General features: G+C 38.8%; 1 protein-coding gene across 1 annotated transcript in view; it reads right to left on the bottom strand.

The window, feature by feature from the left end:
- GDA (guanine deaminase) overlaps positions 1-20,699 on the bottom strand; it is a 126,674-nt gene that overhangs the window by 21,990 nt on the left and 83,985 nt on the right. Inside the window, exons 4-10 of the mRNA XM_010848892.1 lie at positions 16,001-16,088; positions 13,307-13,412; positions 11,286-11,313; positions 10,130-10,237; positions 6,972-7,079; positions 5,612-5,709; positions 2,559-2,626 (exon numbers count right to left, since the gene is read on the bottom strand). Of these exons, the coding sequence (XP_010847194.1) occupies positions 2,559-2,626; positions 5,612-5,709; positions 6,972-7,079; positions 10,130-10,237; positions 11,286-11,313; positions 13,307-13,412; positions 16,001-16,088 (604 nt within the window). The remainder of the gene's footprint in view (positions 1-2,558; positions 2,627-5,611; positions 5,710-6,971; positions 7,080-10,129; positions 10,238-11,285; positions 11,314-13,306; positions 13,413-16,000; positions 16,089-20,699) is intronic.

Raw genomic sequence — 20,699 nt, 5'->3', positions numbered from 1 at the left:
GAGGTGTCTAGTCTTTCCCATTCTGTTGTTTTCCTCTATTTCTTTGCATTGATCGCTGAAGAAGGCTTTCTCATCTCTTCTTGCTATTCTTTGGAACTCTGCATTCAGATGTTTATATCTTTCCTTTTCTCCTTTGCTTTTCGCTTCTCTTCTTTTCACAGCTATTTGTAAGGCCTCCCCAGACAGCCATTTTGCTTTTTTGCATTTCTTTTCTATGGGGATGGTCTTGATCCCTGTCTCCTGTACAATGTCACAAACCTCATTCCATAGTTCATCAGGCATTCTATCTATTAGATCTAGGCCCTTAAATCTATTTCTCACTTCTACTGTATAATCATAAGGGATTTGATTTATTAATAAAACTATTATAAATATTCTTGTATAACTATATGTGTTTATTTCTCTAGGGTAAATACCCAAAATGAAATTACTGAGTCATATGTAGATGTATTTTCAACTTTAGAGAACTATTTGGCAGTTTCTTATAAAGTGGTTGTACCATGTAGTCTCCCTCCAGTAGTGTATAGAGATTTACATGATTATTTTTTCTTTTTCAGTTTTCTTCTTCCATTTTCATTTTTTCCTTTTCCATCAAAACTCAAGGTCTTTTCATGGGGCCATGTCTTCTTGTCCTCTAAGGATGATAGCAATATTCTGAACTCTTATTCTAGATCCTAAAAACATGGGAGATATGTTCATCCTCTTATTATTTTTGATACCACTTTCTCTTGTTTTGTAATGGTTTTGTGAAGCGTCATGCACGTTTCTCATATTTAACAATTAAGAAATGAGAAAGTTCAGATCTGCCTCTATTTGTTATAGAGTGAATGATCCACTTTTAGACCTACACTCTTGGCACAATATAAGTTAAACAGTCTTTTTAAAAAAAAAAAAAAAAAGGTTAAACAGTCTTAAAGTTCGAAGGAAAAGAACAAGTTTATGGATAAAGGTCATGTTTAGGAAATAGTTTTATATAGGATGGCTATGTAAAATGCAACAGCATCTTCCAAGTTAACATATGAGAATATATCATATTAAATCAAACCTTTAATCAGGAAACCAATGTTATTCGTTCCCTTTTAAGCCAATCTTTATTGACTAGGGCAACTTGCCAGGTATCTGCTAACCACATCACATGCATTTTTTTCATTTAAGCCTCAAAACAAGCATGTAGCATATATATTGTTATAATTATTGTTGTTCTTGTATGGAAATTAGGACATGAATCTTTAGAAAATTAAGGTATTTTGCTTAAGTGACGGCTAAGTGACAGAGCTCTACATAATTATTTTAGATCATTACTATGCAACCCAAACTCAAGAACTGGAAGTCATGTGAGGAATTAAAGTTGTGGAGACCAAACTCCTTGAAAATCTGAAAGCAACATCTGAGTTTTGCATTTCTACTAAATTTTCCATTGACAAAAACTCTTGACCACTTTTTTTCTTATCCATTAAAGGTTTTCTGTCAGAGTAAAAACAACTGGTTTCCTACCTTAATACCTGAAACTATATCCCAGTATTACACAACCTCAGTGATTCAAGGCTTAAATTCAAATTTTAAAAAAACCTCAATTGCTTTGATTCATGTAAAACTGAGGAAAACCTCTAATCTAGCACACCTCTTTAAAATTATAAATGAATCATATTTTATTATTGTAGTCTTACCAATATTGTTTGGTATAAACTGAGACTTGAGTTGTTGCAAAAAATGATGAAAAGCATTATTTTCAATTTGCAAACATCCTGGTGCTCTTACAAATTAGTAAAAAAAATGAATCAAGAATGAAAAATAAGACCTTGTGCCCCAAAGCCATTTAAAAAAATTTTTTAGTTCATTCATACCCAATGATAAAATAAAGGTCATAGTAGATGCCTAGACATTTGGGCCTGACTCCCTTCCAAAGTGAGCAGCACTACACATACTCAGGAAAAGCAATTCAAATGTACTCTGAGAAAAAGGGTACATCACTAATTCATCAGCCACCTAGATTGTCCTTCAGCCTAGCAAACATCAGACTGCCTGTGGGAATCAGAATCTCATTTTGTTAAAAACTTCTTAAAAGCAAAGCACGTTTTTTAATATATCTCAGAGTTCTCCATTATGGCATAGACTGAATTTGTGCTCACTATTCACGAGGTCGAATAATTTTCTTTTGAGACAGTATTTGTGATGACACAGTTATTGAAGACTAAAAACATAAAAATCCAAGCCATTGAAATTTAGCAAGAAGGACAAAACAAAAAGGAAAAAAAAGAACAAGGACTTTTTAAAAAGAATCTCTAAAGCACTTGAGAAGGACTTATCCTTTATAGCCCTGTGTCTGAATATAAACATGGATAATGGCTTTCAAGAGGTTAATGCCACCAAAACTTTTCCCTTTGCATATATTTTCTTACTGCTTCCAACTTCACTATTTTATTAGCATAAGATGTGACTGCCAGAAAATAAAACTAAGTTTTTTAAATCATACAACTGTTACTTGAAAATTAGTCACAGTAGAAAGTTGTGCACTTTATCAACCACTTTGCCATGGCTCTTAATGGGAAGCTACTAACCTGTACCCAGCCCTGTCTTCACTCCATGTTTCAGGACCTCTGGCACATTGAGCAGGCCGCTGCTGAGCCTGCAGAGAGAGGAGACGGTCAGAACAAGGAGACCCCCACATGGGTCCAACAAGAGAAGGACACTAACAGTAACAATGGTGATGTCACTGAAAATTGTGATTCCCATTGTCCCAGCTCTAATGCTGACACAAACACATCAGTCACATCTGACCATCTGAGTCCTGGAGTGAAAAAGGATCAAAAACCTTGAGCAGAGGTTCCTATTAGGAGAGCACAAAACAGCAAGAATTAGAAAGGAGAGCAGGGGATTATGTGTAAGGAAAAATAAATAAGAACTTAAATCTTGCAATTAGTTCAATGGTTTTACCGAGTTTATATTTATTTTTCAGCTTTCAGTTCAGTTCAGTTCAGTTGCTCAATTGTGTCCGACTCTTTGTGACTCCATGAATTGCAGCACGCCAGGCCTCCCTGTCCATTACCAACTTCTGGAGTTCACTCAGACTCACGTCCATCAAGTCTGTGATGCCATTCAGCCATCTCATCTTCTGTTGTCCCCTTCTCCTCCTGCCCCCAATCCCTCCCAGCATCAGAGTCTTTTCCAGTGGGTCAACTCTTCGCATGAGGTGGCCAAAGTACTGGAGTTTCAGCTTTAGCATCAGTCCTTCCAAAGAAATCCCAGGGCTGATCTCCTTCAGAATGGACTGGTTCAGCTTTACAAACAACTTATTGACCAGAGACATATTAATGCATCTTTTGTTACCTGAATGTTATTGATTAGAGATATTTCAAAATTCACTTATATAACAAATCACCAACCACAAGCATTAGTTTCTGCAAAAATCCTGTGGTCAATAATGTGTTAAGATATAAATGACAAAATTATAGGATATTTAAAGTATACAACATGATGATTTGATGTATGTATACACTGGGAGAGGATTTCTCCCCATTGAAACATCTATCACCTCATGTATATTTACCTTTTTTTGTTGTTGAGAACCTACAAGTTCTACTCTCTTAACAAATTTCAATTATACAATATGGTGTTAGCAACTTGTAAAAAAAAATTTTTTTTTCAAGCAGCCCATCCTTCTATGCTAGGAAGTAGAAATTATAAAGCATTGCCTTTCCTCTCCTCCTGGAATCATTTGTTGCCTTGAATGACTAGCGATTTGCAAGGGCAAAGAAAGAGGGATAAAACTGGAAGAGGGGATGCAGGCCATAAGTCAGGGCCTGATGGATCAAATGCTGCTTCTGAGGACAGCAGCAACTAGGACAGATTTCAAACATCGTGACCCTGAACTCAATAGATGTGCCGCCTTTCTAAAGAGACAAAAACTAAAGCGATCCTCAGAAGTCTGTGAAGATGCACAGGTCAAAGTGGTTTGCTTGAAAATGTACGTAACTATCATTTTCAAAGCCCAGTGCACGTGCAAGAAATCTCTCAAAGTTGTTGGAGAAAGAATAGCAGTGACCATTCAAACCAAAACATTAGCCATAAAGAAAAATTTAACTTCAAACCTCAGTTTGCAAAGCTGAGTCATGTTTTCATTTAGGTGTTGTGTAACTAAACTCATAGGATGTTAAACCCCTCCTCTAACTGGTCACCAGACCATAATTATGGTCACTAAGATGTACATAGGCAAGATTCTCTGTTAGGTATGATCACTTTATGTCTGAAAACGAAAAGCCTCTGGAACCTCTCAAAACACTCCAGAAATATATTGCCACGGCTGACGTGCATTTCCTATACTGCCACTGACTAGAACTTTTTTACTCACAGAGTCCCCAGACTTCTGACAGCCAGAACCGTCTCCTTTCTGCCTGGAGGCTCTCTCACAAAGCTGCAGCCTGCTCTGCTCTCTTTTGGGGAAGGTCTGAAATTGCAGAGATTCCATGCCCCTTCGCCCTGACCCAGCAGCCCTCCACCAATAACTGGTAAGTTTGGGTATAACTATTTCAGCTCCCCCATCTCTTGGGCAGGGTGTCCTTGAGGTGTACATTGGTTCCCTGAATATTCCAGGAGGATTAAATTCCAGGAGCCTATGGTGATAACCTGCTTGGTAACGTGCTCTTTACTGACTTCCTTCCCTTCTCTGTCTCTCCCCACTAAAGGTGCTTTCTGAGATCACCTCCCAAATAAATTACTTGCACATAAATCCTTATGCCATGTTCTGCTTTTGCAAGAACTCAAAATGAGGAAGGATATAAAGTAATCCTCAAAAAAATGAAAATCTAACAGAAACTAAGAAATTTATTGAATGAATATATTAATGATCCACCGCAACCTGCCTCTCGCTCTGTTCTGGGTCAACTAACACCAGAAATGAGAGATCCTTTCAGTATGAAATCCTGGAACAGGAACTCTTAGCCTAGCATTCACGGGTTGGCATTATGGGATCCATGAATTCCCAAAAATTAGATGCAGCATTTTCATGTCTGTGGGGTTTTTTCCGTGAAGATACAGGCAACTTTCATCTGATTCCCTTATGCATCTATAACTTTTCAAAAGGTTAAAAAAAAGTTGTAAATAAAGTGTTCTCCATCCTGGGGAATTAACAGTAGGACAGGGTCCCTCCTAAATGCATCTTGTCAGGTACAGAAGCATGACATCTACCAAAGGGTGACGGCTTCTGGTAGCGCTGCACCATTTCTGGTAGTTTGTACAACACAAAGTAATGGGAGGTCAGTACCCTCTCTTTAGAACACCTGGTTGGCATATGCACTCTTTCCATCCTTAGCTCTAAACTCTCAGTGCTATTGGTTTTGAACTCTGTTTCCTATTGTTCTGTTTTGTGCAAACTCAGAAATTTTAAGAGATATGGTGCTCCTAAAATGTACACTCTGTAAAAAATCGCCTCTTTTTAAGTGCTCTCAGTCTCCTCAGTGTAGTACAGACAGGCATCGTTCTATCTAGGTCACATCCCAATTGAACATAATTACAGAAGAGAGATACTGGAGGAGTGACAGAAAACAAAAGATATCTGGCTGCTGCTCTGCAGTCCAAATGTTCATAATCTACCAATCCATAATTGCCGACTTACGATAAGTTAGAATTGGGACAATGCGAGATGGACGCTCCTCGTTCCCTGAATACATCCAGTTCTTCTTCAGAAAGGTAGCAGCCATGTGCCATCACTGTCTGGAGAGAAGAGCATTCCAGGTGGAGTCTACCACTTCAAAGTGCTAAAGTTAGTCCTCACTCACAACCAGGTATTTAGCTGGTAAAATTGATTCAAGAAGGCAGGCACTGCACACATGTGAGACTTCTCTTAATGTTTAATCCTGATAATATTTGTGGGTTTTCCTGAATAAGATTTTACTCTTGCAAAATTCTTTTTCTGTCAGTATTAAACCTGTATTTAAATAGCTTTCTTCTTTGGGGAGCATGGTTCAATGATCACAGAATTATCATTAAAATAAAATCTTTCCAACCTCTGTGCAAATAAAATTAACATGCAAATTAACATGCAAATTAATTTATTAACCATATGGAAATAGATGTAGAGTAGGGTGAAAATTACGATGTAGCATAAACAAGATCTATGCAGAATATTAACCTTTGAAACCAATCATATTCAGATGTCTGTTCACATACTCCCTAAGAATTCATTTGCCATAATAATTAAACTTTCCATGCAGTTCATACATTTCATTAAAGGCCAAGGCCAGGGGATATATTGCTGTAATGAGATCTCTCCTCACTCATATTAATTTTAATTAACTTTAAATTGTTTAATTATAAATATAATACATACTCATTTCTTTAAAAAAAGCAGTCTTAGAGTGTTTAAAAATGTCAAAAGTCCTCTGCTTTCTTCCTCAGGAAGGATCACTTTTAACATTCAGTGTCTGTCTTCCAGGCAGTGTTTGCTAAGTGAGCATATACCCACACATGTACAAACACACATCAAACAATATTTCTACAAACACTCTCCCTTGTATGTTTGTATACCTCATTCTTTGTGAATGCTGGATAAAATTCTAATTACCTATGTTCTATAATCTAAACAATTCCCTACTGATAGCCATTTTTTAACTTTCATATGTAATTAACATCCCTACTCATGTTCCTTACAGAATGGATCTTCAGAAATACATTTGCTAACTGAAAGAGAAACACATTCACATTCTAATGGATACTGACAAAAATGTCCTTGGACCAAATGACATTCCCACCCTCAAAGAAGTTTTTAGATTTATTTACCAATAAATTTAATGATTTATTCACTAGGGATGAAATGTCCGGCCCATTTTTAATTGTATGCACACATGCATATGCACACTGTGCACTTTTATTTGGAAAATGCATGTGTTACAGAATTCTGAAGATTCTACTGAGATTTTAAAATTTAGATAAATATGCCCTACTTCATATAGATTGTATCATGATGTGCAATTTACCTTATTTGTCAGAAGATTGTTTTTATCATACACATCTGTGTAGTTTTTATAACCAGGGTATAAGTTTTTCACAGCTTTAACTTCATCACGAGTTTCACTTATATGGCTCTACAAGAAAAGAAATAACATTTTCAGTTTCTTAATGTAAAATACCATTAGAAATTATACTTCCTACCCCCAAATGATGTGGATGGTGTCTACCTTCCTGTATAAAATAACGGATGGTTCATGTATTTTATTTAAAACAATTCTTAGTATATATATGACAATGAAACTATGAATATATACTTATATGAACATGTACTATTCTAACCCTAACCCATGTAATGCTTTCTAACAGTCTTTTCAAATTTCAAACTATAGCAAGAATAAGTAAAAATAAAAAATACTAATTGAAGAGAGTCAGGAGCCTAGCTATTCATAAGTCACCTGCCTTTTCTGGTGTTGGCCATTTAAGAAAAGAGTTCATTGGCCATCAAAATGATAGAGCATGGTTTACTATAAAAAAGCTGAAATATGAATTAAAAAGTTGAATTTTAGCCTAGGTTCTGACCCTACATATGTGTCTTAGGGTAAGTCAGTTGTTTTCTTTCCACCTCCATTTTCTCATCTTGCAAATAAAAGTGTTGGGCAAGATGAGTGATTTTCTAAATTCTTTTAGCTTTCAATGTGTTATTCTTATAAAAATTCAAAGATATTCAATATTTAAAAGGTATAAACGAGTTGCCATACAGAATGAAGCAGGGTTTGGGCTCTGGGACCCTGCTCCCATTCTGTCCCCTTTGTCAGCTTCCAGAATGAGTTCTTCTTCAGGAAATAGCTTGAAAATAAGAGACAAACAGTCCTGACATCATCAAGAAAGAGCGTATAAGAATGCACATACAAGCAAAACAAGCAAGTCCTGGCCCCAACACTGTCCTTTCTCCAGGGAACCACAAAACCTGAGATGGTATAAAGTGTTTTTGAGACACGATGTGTCACCATACCAACCCCTCACCTAAAACAAAAATCACTTCTGACCAACCAGTGATGAGTATAGTATATGTTATAAGAAATAACTCATGAGCAAGTTACTACTTCCAGAAATGGCAATGCCACTTCCCTTCCTCCCAGAGGTAGAGTATAAATAGCCAAATAAATAAAAAATAACAATGGACTAAAAACAGAAAGTTCCATCTGAAGAATGAGCTCTCTCCCTGCCTTGAGGAAATCCAGACCACTGAGAAATGGGCATGGACGTTGGAAGAGAGGAAAGGAAAACCAGATGGTTTGTGTCATTTTGATAAATTTGAGTAAATATGCACATATACATGTATATACACCTCCAGCAAGTAAATACTTGATTCTTCTGTGTGTTTACAGGGTTCAGGACACACTAACCCAAAATATGGCACCTTGGAATACTGAATATTTTAAGCCGAAGAAATTTGAGAAAATGGTAAAAGTAGGATGGTTCACTCTGATCTTACCTTCACCCCCTTTTTCCTGAAACAGGTCATAAAACTCTTGTATGAGAGGTTCCCACCCTATACCTAAAGGAAAGGAGTACCCTTATCTCTGAAGACAAAGGAAACCAAGAAGAACCAGGCCTTGCTAAGTTTTCCCCGTTTACTATGCTTGCTTCATACTCCTTAACCCATCCTGCTCCTCCAGGACTGTACACTCGTCACCATACCTAACATAAAAATACTCAGGTATGTTTCATTGTGTCTCTGTTTCCTAATGAGGCTCTTGTATCATATAAAACTTATATAAGTTTGTATGCTTTTCTCCTGTTAATCCATCTATGTCAGTTTAGTTTTCAGGCCCAGCCAGTGGCCCTAAAAATGTAAAGGATAATTTTTTCCTTCCCTACAATTGTGTGGGATTGAATAAAAAATTTCAAATATCACAGACCACCAAAAAAAAATGGGGAAAGACAAAAATAGTTAATGAACCCTAACAAGATAAATCTTAATCCTCCATCCTATGAAATGATAAAGGATCAATGTGTTGCCTTTCCCTGACATGCCCTTTGTTTTTGGATAGTCAACTCTTAAGAGGAAAAATTTTAGTGCAGTATGTAATGTAGCTTGAATGGAGGAGGAAAGCTCCCAACTCCCAATTTTAACCCAGCTGGAAGCTTTAGAAAGTGTTTTATTCCTAAATTGCAACCACTTAATGACAAAGTAAGATATACTTTTTTTTTGTTCCTGACTTTAAATTAAGAAGCTTGGAACAAAAGGGCTTTTAAATCCATTTTTGTAAGGTGGAAATTAGGTTCTTTCTGCTTTTCAAATAATAGATGGTTCCTCTAAAAAGGAAGGATTAGAACACTGAGAAAGTATCAAAAGAGAAGCAGGAAAGAAACGCATTAGATGTATCCTATGGAGAGCAGATAACCAGTTTGTCATTAATCCTGCCTGGTTACTTAAGATGTCCTCATCTCTGGCAGCCAGATTGGAGATGACTCAGGGCAAAAGGAACCTTCAGGTTTTTAGCTAAATACCAAGCTAGATTTAGGTAATGTCTCTAAGGAACCTTATATCCTATGTTGCTATATCTTGAGATCTTATGAGGCTAAGGGCAGGCTGCCCCCAAAGTGTGCCACTCTGGATGTAGATTATTTTGAGGTAAAAACTAATCAAGGCCCAAAAGACTCAGAAGAAGCTTTGAACTTCCTCCTTACCACCTACTTAAGATAGGAAGCCTGTCCCAGGAAAGAGCTATTATCAGAGATAACTATAGTAAGGTACTAGGTATATAGACAGGGGGAACCTAGCAAAGTCCACCAGCTCAAAATGGTTCAGCACATATTTGCTTACCAAATAGTAACTTCTTATTTTCAGTGCCTTATTTCTGCTTGAAGCCTGAGACCCCTACTTTCTTCTTAGTCTAGAACATATATATATATATATATATATATCTCACCTTGCCTTACTGTCTTTGGAATCCTGATACTTATGTGGATTTCCTGTGCACACGTAATAAATTCTGTTTTCTCTTGTTAATCTGTCTTATGTCATGCTAATTGCCAGTCAAAAGAACTAAAAGAGGAAAGAGGGGAAACCTACCTCTTCCACAGTAGACTTGGAGATTATGAAATTACTGCCAGAATTCAGAGTACAGAGAAGTCTTGCAGGTCAAGACATAGGCACGAACAGGAGAAAAATGCCCACCTGAATGTGCAAATCACGGGCCTTCGCGAGGTTTCCGAGTTCACGCAACAAAGTCTCAGAGCAGGAAAGGGGAAAACGCGGTGTCACTATGGGCTGTACTCGAGTATACTGGAAATCAGCAAAAACACTTGGTAAAGAAACTATGATATCTGAATGTGCAGCACACCCCAAAATGCATTTCATACCACAACACGATTTTATATCTTCATCTCTGGGAATAGTTCTTCATTCCAAGAGTTGTGGATGGGTTTCATGGAAATGGCTCATGGCTGAGGACAAGGAAGGGTATTTCTGTACCACCAAGTTCAATGGAAGAAGACCCCATCTCAAATGCAAGACACATGAAAGCTCGGACTGAGTGGCTTTTATGAAGAGAATCAGGAGGCAGAGGAGACGTTTCAAAGGAGAGTGCTGGTGAAACTGAAAATGAGGTGGTGGTCTGTTCCCCTTTCTACATCTTAGGGCAGTGGTGAGGCTAAGGATCCACTAAGTTGCATCTAGGTCTCCCAGGATTAGACTGAAAGAAATACTGAGGCATCCTATGGTTTCCAATTGGACCTTAAAAAATGGTGAGGGAAGAGTCTGGTTTGCCATCTAAGAGATTGCCCAGTAGAGCCAGAGACCAGCCTGCTAGGGGGGTGGGACAGAAGACAGCACTGCCTCCACAGGCTCACAACACCAGGACACTGTGAAGGAGGTGCCTGGCTAGGGCCTTTACATGACATGCCAAACATCTATGGACCAAGGCAGTCTGGCGGGGGCATCTTGGCTGGACACCACCTGTGTTTCAGACCCGATCGGGGGTACAAGAGGCCAGAGCCAATGGTGATATAGCTAACAATCCACACCACAACATCTAGTGGCCACCAACCTGTCTACATCAATGAAGCCCTCTCCCACTTCCCACAGACCCATCCTATGAAATTAGAAGGTCTCAGAGGAGAGGGAGGGAAGACCACTGAAAAAGTAAAAAAAAATGCCTGACCTTACTAAGCTGAGTTGATGGGTTCCCCATGAAAACAATTTAAGGTTTTAGGAAAATACTTTTGCATGCATGAAATAAGCTAACCATACAGACTAACCTCTACCAAAACCAACAAATCCTCTAGTCAACACAAAGGCAATCCAAAAGAGAGCTAGGAACAAGTTTACTTACATTCCTCTGGAGCATTTCTGACACAAATCTGAAAGAAAACAACAAATGTAATGTTAATTTAGGCATTCCTCAAATTTTTAAAAGGATAAAAACATGATCCTTACATTTGCCCTAATTTTAATATAAACATTTCTAATGCTGAATATGTTTCACCACCACTAATTAAGGATTAACAAGTAGTAATTACTTTGTTCTCTCATTTGTAGTCCAGGAGATGGAGTACAAAATCACAGGGAAATACAATTTTATCGTCTACCATCAGCTGGGCTGTTCACAAGTATTCCCACAGCACTCAAGGCGTTCAGATACATTAAGCTCTGTTTCAGGGAACATCGCCGTATGTTTATGTTCCATGGACATTAGAGTCATGGGGTCCTATGTACCTGGAGGTGTTTAGAAGCCATGGGCTCTGCACTTTCAATTTCCCTAAAGTAGAAGCTGCTTGCCCACACAATCCAGTAGATCATTTATTTTCAAAGGCCAGGTCCTGCTGGGCATGGATGTTGGAGTAAAGCAGAAGGACTAGGCCAGACATGGTCGTGAAGCAGGTAGTGACAGGGGTGGTGATCTTACCAATTATATCAGCAGGGATGATGGTATCTACATGGCCTATGAAATGACTACTTCTGCCTTGGCTGGAAATATTTATGAATTATAGCCTCCTGCCTTCTGGTGTTACTTTGTTTAGTAATAAAATGTGAATTAGGGTTCACTATTCCCACAAATAGGGCCTCTGAGGTGGTGCTAGTGGTAAAGAACCTGCCTGCCAGCACAGGAGATACAGGAGACCTGGGTTCGATCCCTAGGTTGGGAGGATCCCCTGGAGAAGGAAATGGCAATCCACTCTAGTATTCTTGCCTGGAGAATCCCATGGACAGAGGAGCCTAGAAGGCTATAGTCTATAGGGTCGCAAAGAGTCGGACACAACTGAAGCAACTTAGCACACAACACATTCCCACAAACATGGATTCCTAGAAAAGTTGAGCATATGGCCAAATGCTAAGGGGAAAATGTGTGTTTCCTTCTCTCTGTGGGCACATAGGAACCTCTAAACCACTGTTTTCAGAGGACACGCTTAAGGTGGAGGCCTGGGGAGTGGAGAAAAGTTGGACTTAAACTTTGCATCAGGATACATTTGGTCTTAAGGAAGGTATAAAGCTAAAGAATTTCCTTCTGTATTTCTTGGATGTTGAGTGTCATACAACACAGTTCCTTGTGAAAGCCTCAAGGTACCATGAGAAAGCCATTAAAGAAATGTAGGAAAAAGGGCTTCCCTGGTGGCTCAGTGGTGGTGAGTCTGTCTGTCAATGCAGGAGGCACAGGTTTAATTCCTGATCTGGGGAGCAGGATCCCACACGATGCAAAGCAACTAAGCCTGTGCACCACAGCTATTGAGCCTGTGCTCTAGAGCATAGGAGCCACAACTCCTGAAGCCTGCATGCCCTAGAACCCATGCTGTAAAACTAGAGAGGCCACCAGAATAAAAAGCCTGCACACTACAACAAAGAGTAGCTCTCACTCGCCACAACTCCAGAGGGCCCAAGTGTAGCAACGAAGACCTATCACAGCCAATAAACAAATAGAAAAAGTACCTATGGCATCAGTAGCATATCCCCATGTAAAATAAAAAGAATATAACAAAAGCTCATGATCTCAAGCAATAGGATGACCTATAATCAAAAGTAATTTAATGAGCAGGCCACAGACACTCAACACAAGTTTAACCTACAGGAGAAGCCCAGATCTATAATGAAGTAGGCAAATCATTCACTTTTTAAAAAATCCTTCATTTTAAAAAGGGATTTGCTTTTCCTAAAGTATAGTACGTACCCAGAGGCTTTCAAATATAACTTGACATACAAAAATAGTATTGACGTGCAACATTTTCCTAAGGATCAGGTCAATTTCATAAAAGTTAGACAAACCTAGTCAGCGACATGTGTGCACATTCTGCCTGGGTTAAAGGGGTTTCTTCTCTCCATCTGTAACTCCATCCATAAGATAAATCAAGACAAACATACCTCTCTGTTTCCGTGATTGATTCCTCAGTGTTTTCTTTGTATTCTGGAACAGTCTCATTCAAATCCATGCAAACTTTGCCCACAAATGCCCGCTGCCCAAATTTTTCTGTGAGAAACACAGAAACAATTTCAAGTCATGTTTCTTTCCTAAAATGTACTTTTCTGAGCCCTTTAAAAACATTTTAAACTAAAATCATTATGAAAACATAAGTGAGGGTATAAAAGATCATCATACCATTTAAGAACAATTTTTTTTAAAAGCCAGTTAATTCTGTAAGTAGTAAAGATTCTCCCATTGGCACCTGACTCCTCTCTTTACACCCAGGACGAAGGATATTATTTGCTTAAGGTCTAAACTCAGATGTGTGCAATGTCCTCTACTATGTGCAAGGTTATGAGGAATATACCCAATAATGTATATAAAGTGTCTGGCACATAGGGCTTAGAAAAGATACTGTCACTATTCTTAACTGTAGCAGTGCCAGTATTGTCCAGTTCAGTCGCTCAGTCGTGTCCGACTCTTTGCGACCCCATGGACTGCAGCACGCCAGGCCTCCTTATCCATCACCACTCCCAGAACTTGCTCAAACTCATGTCCATCAAGTCGGTGATGCCACCCAACTATCTCATCCTCTGTCATCCCCTTCTCCTCCTGCCCTCAATCTTTCCCAGCATCAGGGTCTTTTCTAATGAGTCAATTCTTCGCATCATGTGGCCAAAGTATTAGAGCTTCAGCATCAGTCCTTGCAATGAATATTCAGGACTGATTTCCTTTAGGATGGACTGGTTGGATCTCCTTACAGTCCAAGGGACTCTCAAGAGTCTTCTCCAACACCACAGTTCAAAAGTATCAGTTCTTTGGTGCTCAGTTTTCCTTATAGTCCAACTCTCACATCCATACATGACTACTAGAAAAACCATAGCTTTGACTAGACAGACCTTTGTTGGCAAAGTAATGTCTCTGCTGTTTAATATGCTGTCTAGTTTTGTGATAGCTTTTCTTCCAAGGAGCAAGTGTCTTTTAATTTCATGGCTGCAGTCACCATCTGCAGTGATTTTGGAGCCCAAGAAAATAAAGTCACTCACTATTTCCACTGCCAATATTGTTACCTGCAGGGAATTTTGCTTAATCCTACTAGAAGTTCTCAGCACTGAAGAACCTAATGCTTATCAGAGGTGCTAGAGGAATTCTATTTCAGTTAGAAAGTTGATGCTACATGAGGCAGTGTTCATTATTTTAATATCTCTACCTCTGTCATAAAAGTCGTTCAGAAGTCTTTCTACATCTCTCATTCCCCTGTAATTCATTGTAATACCTGGCCATTAGATTACTCTTCCTTAAATCACCACCTTCATCACATACTTTATCTGGCTCAAAACCTTTTCTGAGTCTTTGATGCATATCTGAATCACTCCACAGTCTGAATCATCCCCTCAGCCCAACTTCTTCCATCCCACCATGCAATGAATCCTTCCCTTTAGTTCAACTCCTCTGTCCCCTGCTTCCTGTATCCTCTATGGACATTCCTGACTCCATACCCATACCCCCATGTCACTTCTCCTGTCTTAAAGGCATTTTCCTCTCTCCTTGTCTCCCTTGAAAGTCCAGTTTAAAGGTCCCTTCAATGAAATCTTTCCAGATGATCCAATTCTGGCTTCATTCTGTCTCCTCCAAAATTCACGATACTTACTTTCAGTGTCACACTTGAGGTCTTTGGCATACACTACCTTGGCCTGCAAACAGTAGTGTCAGCACATCAGTCAGTAGTATTTACTGAGCACCTGCTACGTGGTGGGCAATGTGCTGGGTACAAGTTTTGGAATCATCAGTCTAAATCCAGTCTCAGCTCTGCTGACTAGCTGTGTGACTTGGGCATGTTGCATACCTTCTCTGAGCATCAGTTTATCCATCTGTAACACAGGGACATGAATAACTGTCCCAGAAGGCTATTTACAGCTAAACTGAACTAATCCGTGTAGAGTGCTTTGCACAATACCAGACATCTAGTAAGAACACTACAGCTGTTACTGAAGTTATTAATCTATGTTGTTGTTTAATCACTAAGTTGTGTCTGACTTTTTTGTGATCCCATGGCCTGTAGCCCACCAGACTTCTGTCTATGGGATTTCCCAGGCAGGATAACTGGAGTGGGTTGCCATTTCCCTCTCCAGGGGATCTTCCCGACCTAGGGATCGAATCCACCTCTCCTGCATTGGCAGGCCAATTCTTTACCACTAAGCCATGAAGGAAGACCATTAATCAATGTGTGTACCTATTAATCAGTTAATCCTATCTGGTTCCTCAAGGGCAGAGACTCTTTTCCATTTTACTGTGTTTGTTCCCAGCATCTAGCACAGTGCCCTGAGTCTAGCCAACAGCCAAGAACTATCTGTCGATTAGAATAAACTGTGGTCATTGCTAGAATTAGTAAATCTGCTCCAAAAAGCCCTAAATTAATACAGACCTATTTACATCATCCTACAACCAAAAACAAAAAGTAAATAATCAAATTACTTAAACAATAGAAAAAGTTCAAGGGCCACTGTAATACACAAATACCTAATCACTTGCAAGACGTGCAGTGCTCAAATTCTAGCAGTTAAAAAGCAGGACTGCTCATAAGTATAAGTCCCTGCCATCAAGGTCCGCCTGTCTGCTTCATGTGCCCGTAAATCATCCTTTTATCTCCTCACCTGTAATTTCCGCAAGAAGCAGTGATGAGTCAGTGTGAATTGTTCCAAAGTAACAAGCTGTGGTTGTTCCATTCTTTAGTGTTCTCCTCTAAAAATAAATCACAAAAACCATGAATTGCCTGTGCCCAGAAAAGTCACATGGCATATACACATGAAGATGGAATTTTGGTTTTCAATTTTAAGATGTTTTTACTTAAAGAAATGCCATCTCGACATGAAATGTAATTAAGGTAAATGGCAAAAGTATTCATATTTCAAAAATGTTAGAACTTTTGATTTCCTAGATTCACAAGGTTCTATGTTGCAGAATTTATAAAATGTGATACTAATTCCTGACTTTTTAGGATTGTTTATCGATATGCAAGTTTTATTGGGAAGGAATAAATACATTTTTTTCTAGAAATTACAGGATAAAATTATTCAGCCAGCTATGTAGTTCAAATTGGCAGATTGATCACATGTATCTATCTCTCTTCCTCAGGAAATTTCCACTAAAATAATGTAATGGAGTGTAACATTTATTAACCCATGAGAAGAGAGGAGACATGAGCAGAGGAAATATTTTAACATCTTCACAGAAGGAAAAAACATGAATAAAAACCTGGAGGCAACTTGGAAAAAGAGAGAAGCATGTAGTTGTTAACAGGGAACTGGCTGAAAGTGTGTATACAGATGATTAAACCTTGGCAGGACTCTTTCCTGTTGAAATCAGCAGTTCCTTGCAAAAGAGATTTACTCTTTGCAGAAATTGGATAGTATTTAGAGAATATAAGCCCAAAAGGACAAGGTGAGGCACAGGCTGAAAGGAAGAGGCTTAAGTAGACAGGTGGCTGACTCTGGGACCCATGGTCATCTTCCCCAAAATGTCACATGTACTACTTCCACCAGTTCTGGCAGGACTGAAGGACTTCTTTCTAGAGAAGATAAATGGCTCTAGAAGACAGATGTCCTCACAATGACATTTAGGATCACACTTAGAATGGCTATTCACTGCCTTCTCTGTTCACCCTATAATGAAGCTTACCACGCAACCAGTGTGACCCCATCTTTTTCAATCAACGTCTTAGAGCATCACACGCAAATACTACTGTACATTTAAGGCTCAATGGACACTGGTGGAAAGCTACCATAAAAAAAGGGGAGAGGGAAAGGAAGAAAGAATCTGGAAAGAAATGTTGGAGGAAACAGCCAATCTGTAGCATCAGGAGGAAGCTTGATTTAAAAAAAAATTGACTAACAATCTCAGAGAAATAAAAGAAGATATCATATCCACACACACATAAAAAAAAAAGACAGAATGCTGTGGAAATCAGAGAACAGAACTCTCCAAAAGTAAAAATACTAAAAAATGAAATATGGAAATCAACAGAAGGCTAAATTAGAAGAGAATTTCTCAGGAAAGAAAGATGAAAGTCAAGGATGAAAAGATAAGAAAAATATGCTCAGTCTAGGAAATTCAACATTTAGAATAAGAGTTCTGAAGAAAAAAGTTTTCTTTTAAAAAAAGAAAGGAAGGAGGTGAAATTGTCTGAGAAATAATATTAGTCTCCAAATTTAAACTCCTCATAGAATGCTCAGTTCCGTGAATGAAAAACAGAAACCAAGGAAGGCATATAACTGTAAGCTATTAAGTCTACAAATAAAGACAAGATACTAAAAGCTTCCACAGAAAGAAAACCATCACAGACAAATGATGGGAATCACAGTGGCACTAACGTTATCACCAGTGATGCTGAAAGCATAACAATGCCTTCAAAATTCTGGAGGAAATTTGTTTCATTTACTTTTTATTTATTTACTGAAGTATAGTTGATTTAAGGAGGGAAATCATTTTTAATGTAGAATTTTATACCCTGGTAAATTATCAGTCAAGCGTGAAAGTCAAATAGAGATATGATTAGATACGAAGTCTTAAATGTTTTTCTGCTTTCAGAGTTTAGGAATTTCCTAGAAAATGTGCTTTTAACAAAATGTGAGAGTGATGAAAAGAAAAAGAATTCCCAGGTTGAGAAAATGGGAATTAAACACAGAGGAGAAGCAAAGGGAATCCCCCGATGACAATAGTATGAGGGACAATTCCACCCAGAATGAAACAGAAGAATGGGAAGATTGTGAGCAACAAATCACAACTGATATTGCCTGATTTGTTTGGACACTTGGAAAAGTACTGATTTACCTGAGTATGGTCTGTCTTAAGCAGAAGCTTTTTTTCTTCTTCTTCTTTTTAAATTTTAAAACATGTTTTAGAGCAGTTTCAGGTTCACAGCAAATTGGTAGGAAAGTACAGAGATAGCCCATATACCCCCCAACCCCCACACACAGCAGAAGCTTTTTAAAGTGCAGAGAAAAACTACATGGAGTTCTTGCTTCTTGCAGATATGACCTGTGTGACCTTGAGAAAACTGCTTTACATTCTCAACATCAGTTTCCTTATTTATGAAATAAGGGGACTCTTTTGACTAGAATGGGACTGGGTTAGAAATTTAAATGTCTGCAGGAAGAAAATAACTTGGACTTAAGATAATAGGAAAGAACATGCCCTATCCTAGCAGCCTCTACTCAGCTTCAGCCAATTGTAAGAGATCAGTGATGTTGGTTTATCTTGAAGATCAACAGAATTAGGAAAACTGGATTTTTATGTCAGTTTTTTCAAGTTTTAAGACACTTAGCACATGAAATGACCAACCTAGACAGCATATTAAAAATCAGAGACTTTTCTTTGCCAACAAAGGTCCATCTAGTCAAGGCTATGGTATTTCCAATGGTCATGTATGGATATGAGAGTTGGACTGTGAAGAAAGCTGAGCGCCAAAGAATTGATGCTTTTGAACTGTGGTGTTGGAGAAGACTCTTGAGAGTCCCTTGGACTGCAAGGAGATCCAACCAGTCCATTCTAAAGTTGATCAGTCCTGGGTGTTCATTTGAAGGACTGATGCTAAAGCTGAAACTCCAATACTTTGACCACCTGATGCAAAGAGCTGACTCATTGGAAAAGACCCTGATGCTGGGAAAGATTGAGGGCAGGAGGAGAAGGGGACGACAAAGGATGAGATGGTTGGATGGCATCACTGACTCAATGGACATGAGTTTGGGTAGACTCCGGGAGTTAGTGATGGACAAGGATACCAGGCATGCTGCGGTTCATGGGGTCACAAAGAGTTGGACATGACAGAGACTGAACTGAGCACATGAAATAAAATATGTCCGATTGTAAGTAAAGGATGTTTAGAACCTGTCAGCTACAGAAAAGGATGCACTAGCTTTCTGCCAGAATCATATGCTGAAGAGGAAAGTTAACACCTTGACAGAGGCATTGAATTCAATCTTCATCTACCAGGAAAGTGCTTGCATCCTAGTGTGAAGCAAAGTGAAGTCACTCAGTTGTGTCTGACTCTTTGTGACCCCATGGACTGTAGCCTACCAGGCTTCTCCATCCGTGGGATTTTCCAGGCAAAAGTACTGGAGTGGGTTGCCATTTCCTTCTCCAGGGGATCTTCCTGACCCAGGGACTGAATCCAGGTCTCCCGCATTGCAGGCAGACACTACCGTTTGAGCCACCAAGGAAGCCAGGGCTTAGTGAATATTGCTGAATGAACACATGAGGAAGCAGACCAAACTAAAACAATCAGAGGCATAAAATTATCTAAAATTAGCATTGCTACATGTATATAACAGGACACAGTATCCTTGAAAGAGGAACAGGCTACTGAGCAGCAAGAGTGAATCAATGACTTGCAAAGTTGGGCTACTGGCATTCTCTAAGAATGTAGCATAAAAGTATATACTGAAATGTCACTGTTTTTCTAACAAGAGCTACCAAAAGAAAGAGCACATTGGAAAGGAAAATATACTAAGAGCAAGAGAAATGGCGGGTGGGGGTGGGGTAGGGGGCGGGTGAGAGGCAGAGAAATTGAATGAGTATGTGTGCATGAGAAAGATTTATTTCCCAAAATGGAAATGATACTATATTAAAGAAATGAGCTGAAAAAAAAAGAACAGATCTATAAGTGAAATTGCAGAACACAAGGATGAGGAAAATCCTGTAGGACAGAAAATTAACTAGAAAGGAAAGAAAATCAGATTTACATTAGTACATTGGATGCTGGTGAGCAAATCAAGAATTCTCTGTAGAGCTAAAGTGCATCATTCAAGAGTCAAAACAAATTTTTGGGTTTGGATTATCACCCACTTTATTGGGAAAGATTATCATTGTCTATATCCTAAGAAAATGAATCCAAAAGAAAGACTGGGCATCCAAATTTAAAACATTTTAAATTTAGATGGTGAAAAAAAAATTGGAACTAAAATCTCACATGATATAACATAGGACATGGTGAGGGAGGTTCTGTCTTGAAGAAGAGAAGACTAGGTTTCTTATCCTATTAAATGGGAGACTAGAGGAAAATGATAGAAGACTTGTAACACAATTTAATCTAATAGATATTTTTTCAAAAGTCATTTTGACAGACAAAAAACAGTCTTTTTAAAAGTGTACAGAATAATCATAAAAGTTGACCTTTTGTTAGGGAGGGATTGGGGGCAGGAGGAGAAGGGGACGACAGAGGATGAGATGGGTGGATGGCATCACTGACTCAATGGACGTGAGTCTGAGTGAACTCCAGGAGTTGGTGACGGACAGGGAGGCCTAGTGTGCTGCAATTCATGGGGTCGCAAAGAGTCGGACACGACTGAGCGACTG

This window comes from Bison bison, unplaced genomic scaffold (assembly GCF_000754665.1).
Source record: "Bison bison bison isolate TAMUID 2011002044 unplaced genomic scaffold, Bison_UMD1.0 scf7180017864278, whole genome shotgun sequence".
Classification (NCBI taxonomy): domain Eukaryota; kingdom Metazoa; phylum Chordata; class Mammalia; order Artiodactyla; family Bovidae; genus Bison; species Bison bison.
This window is presented reverse-complemented; position numbering and strand designations above follow the sequence as displayed.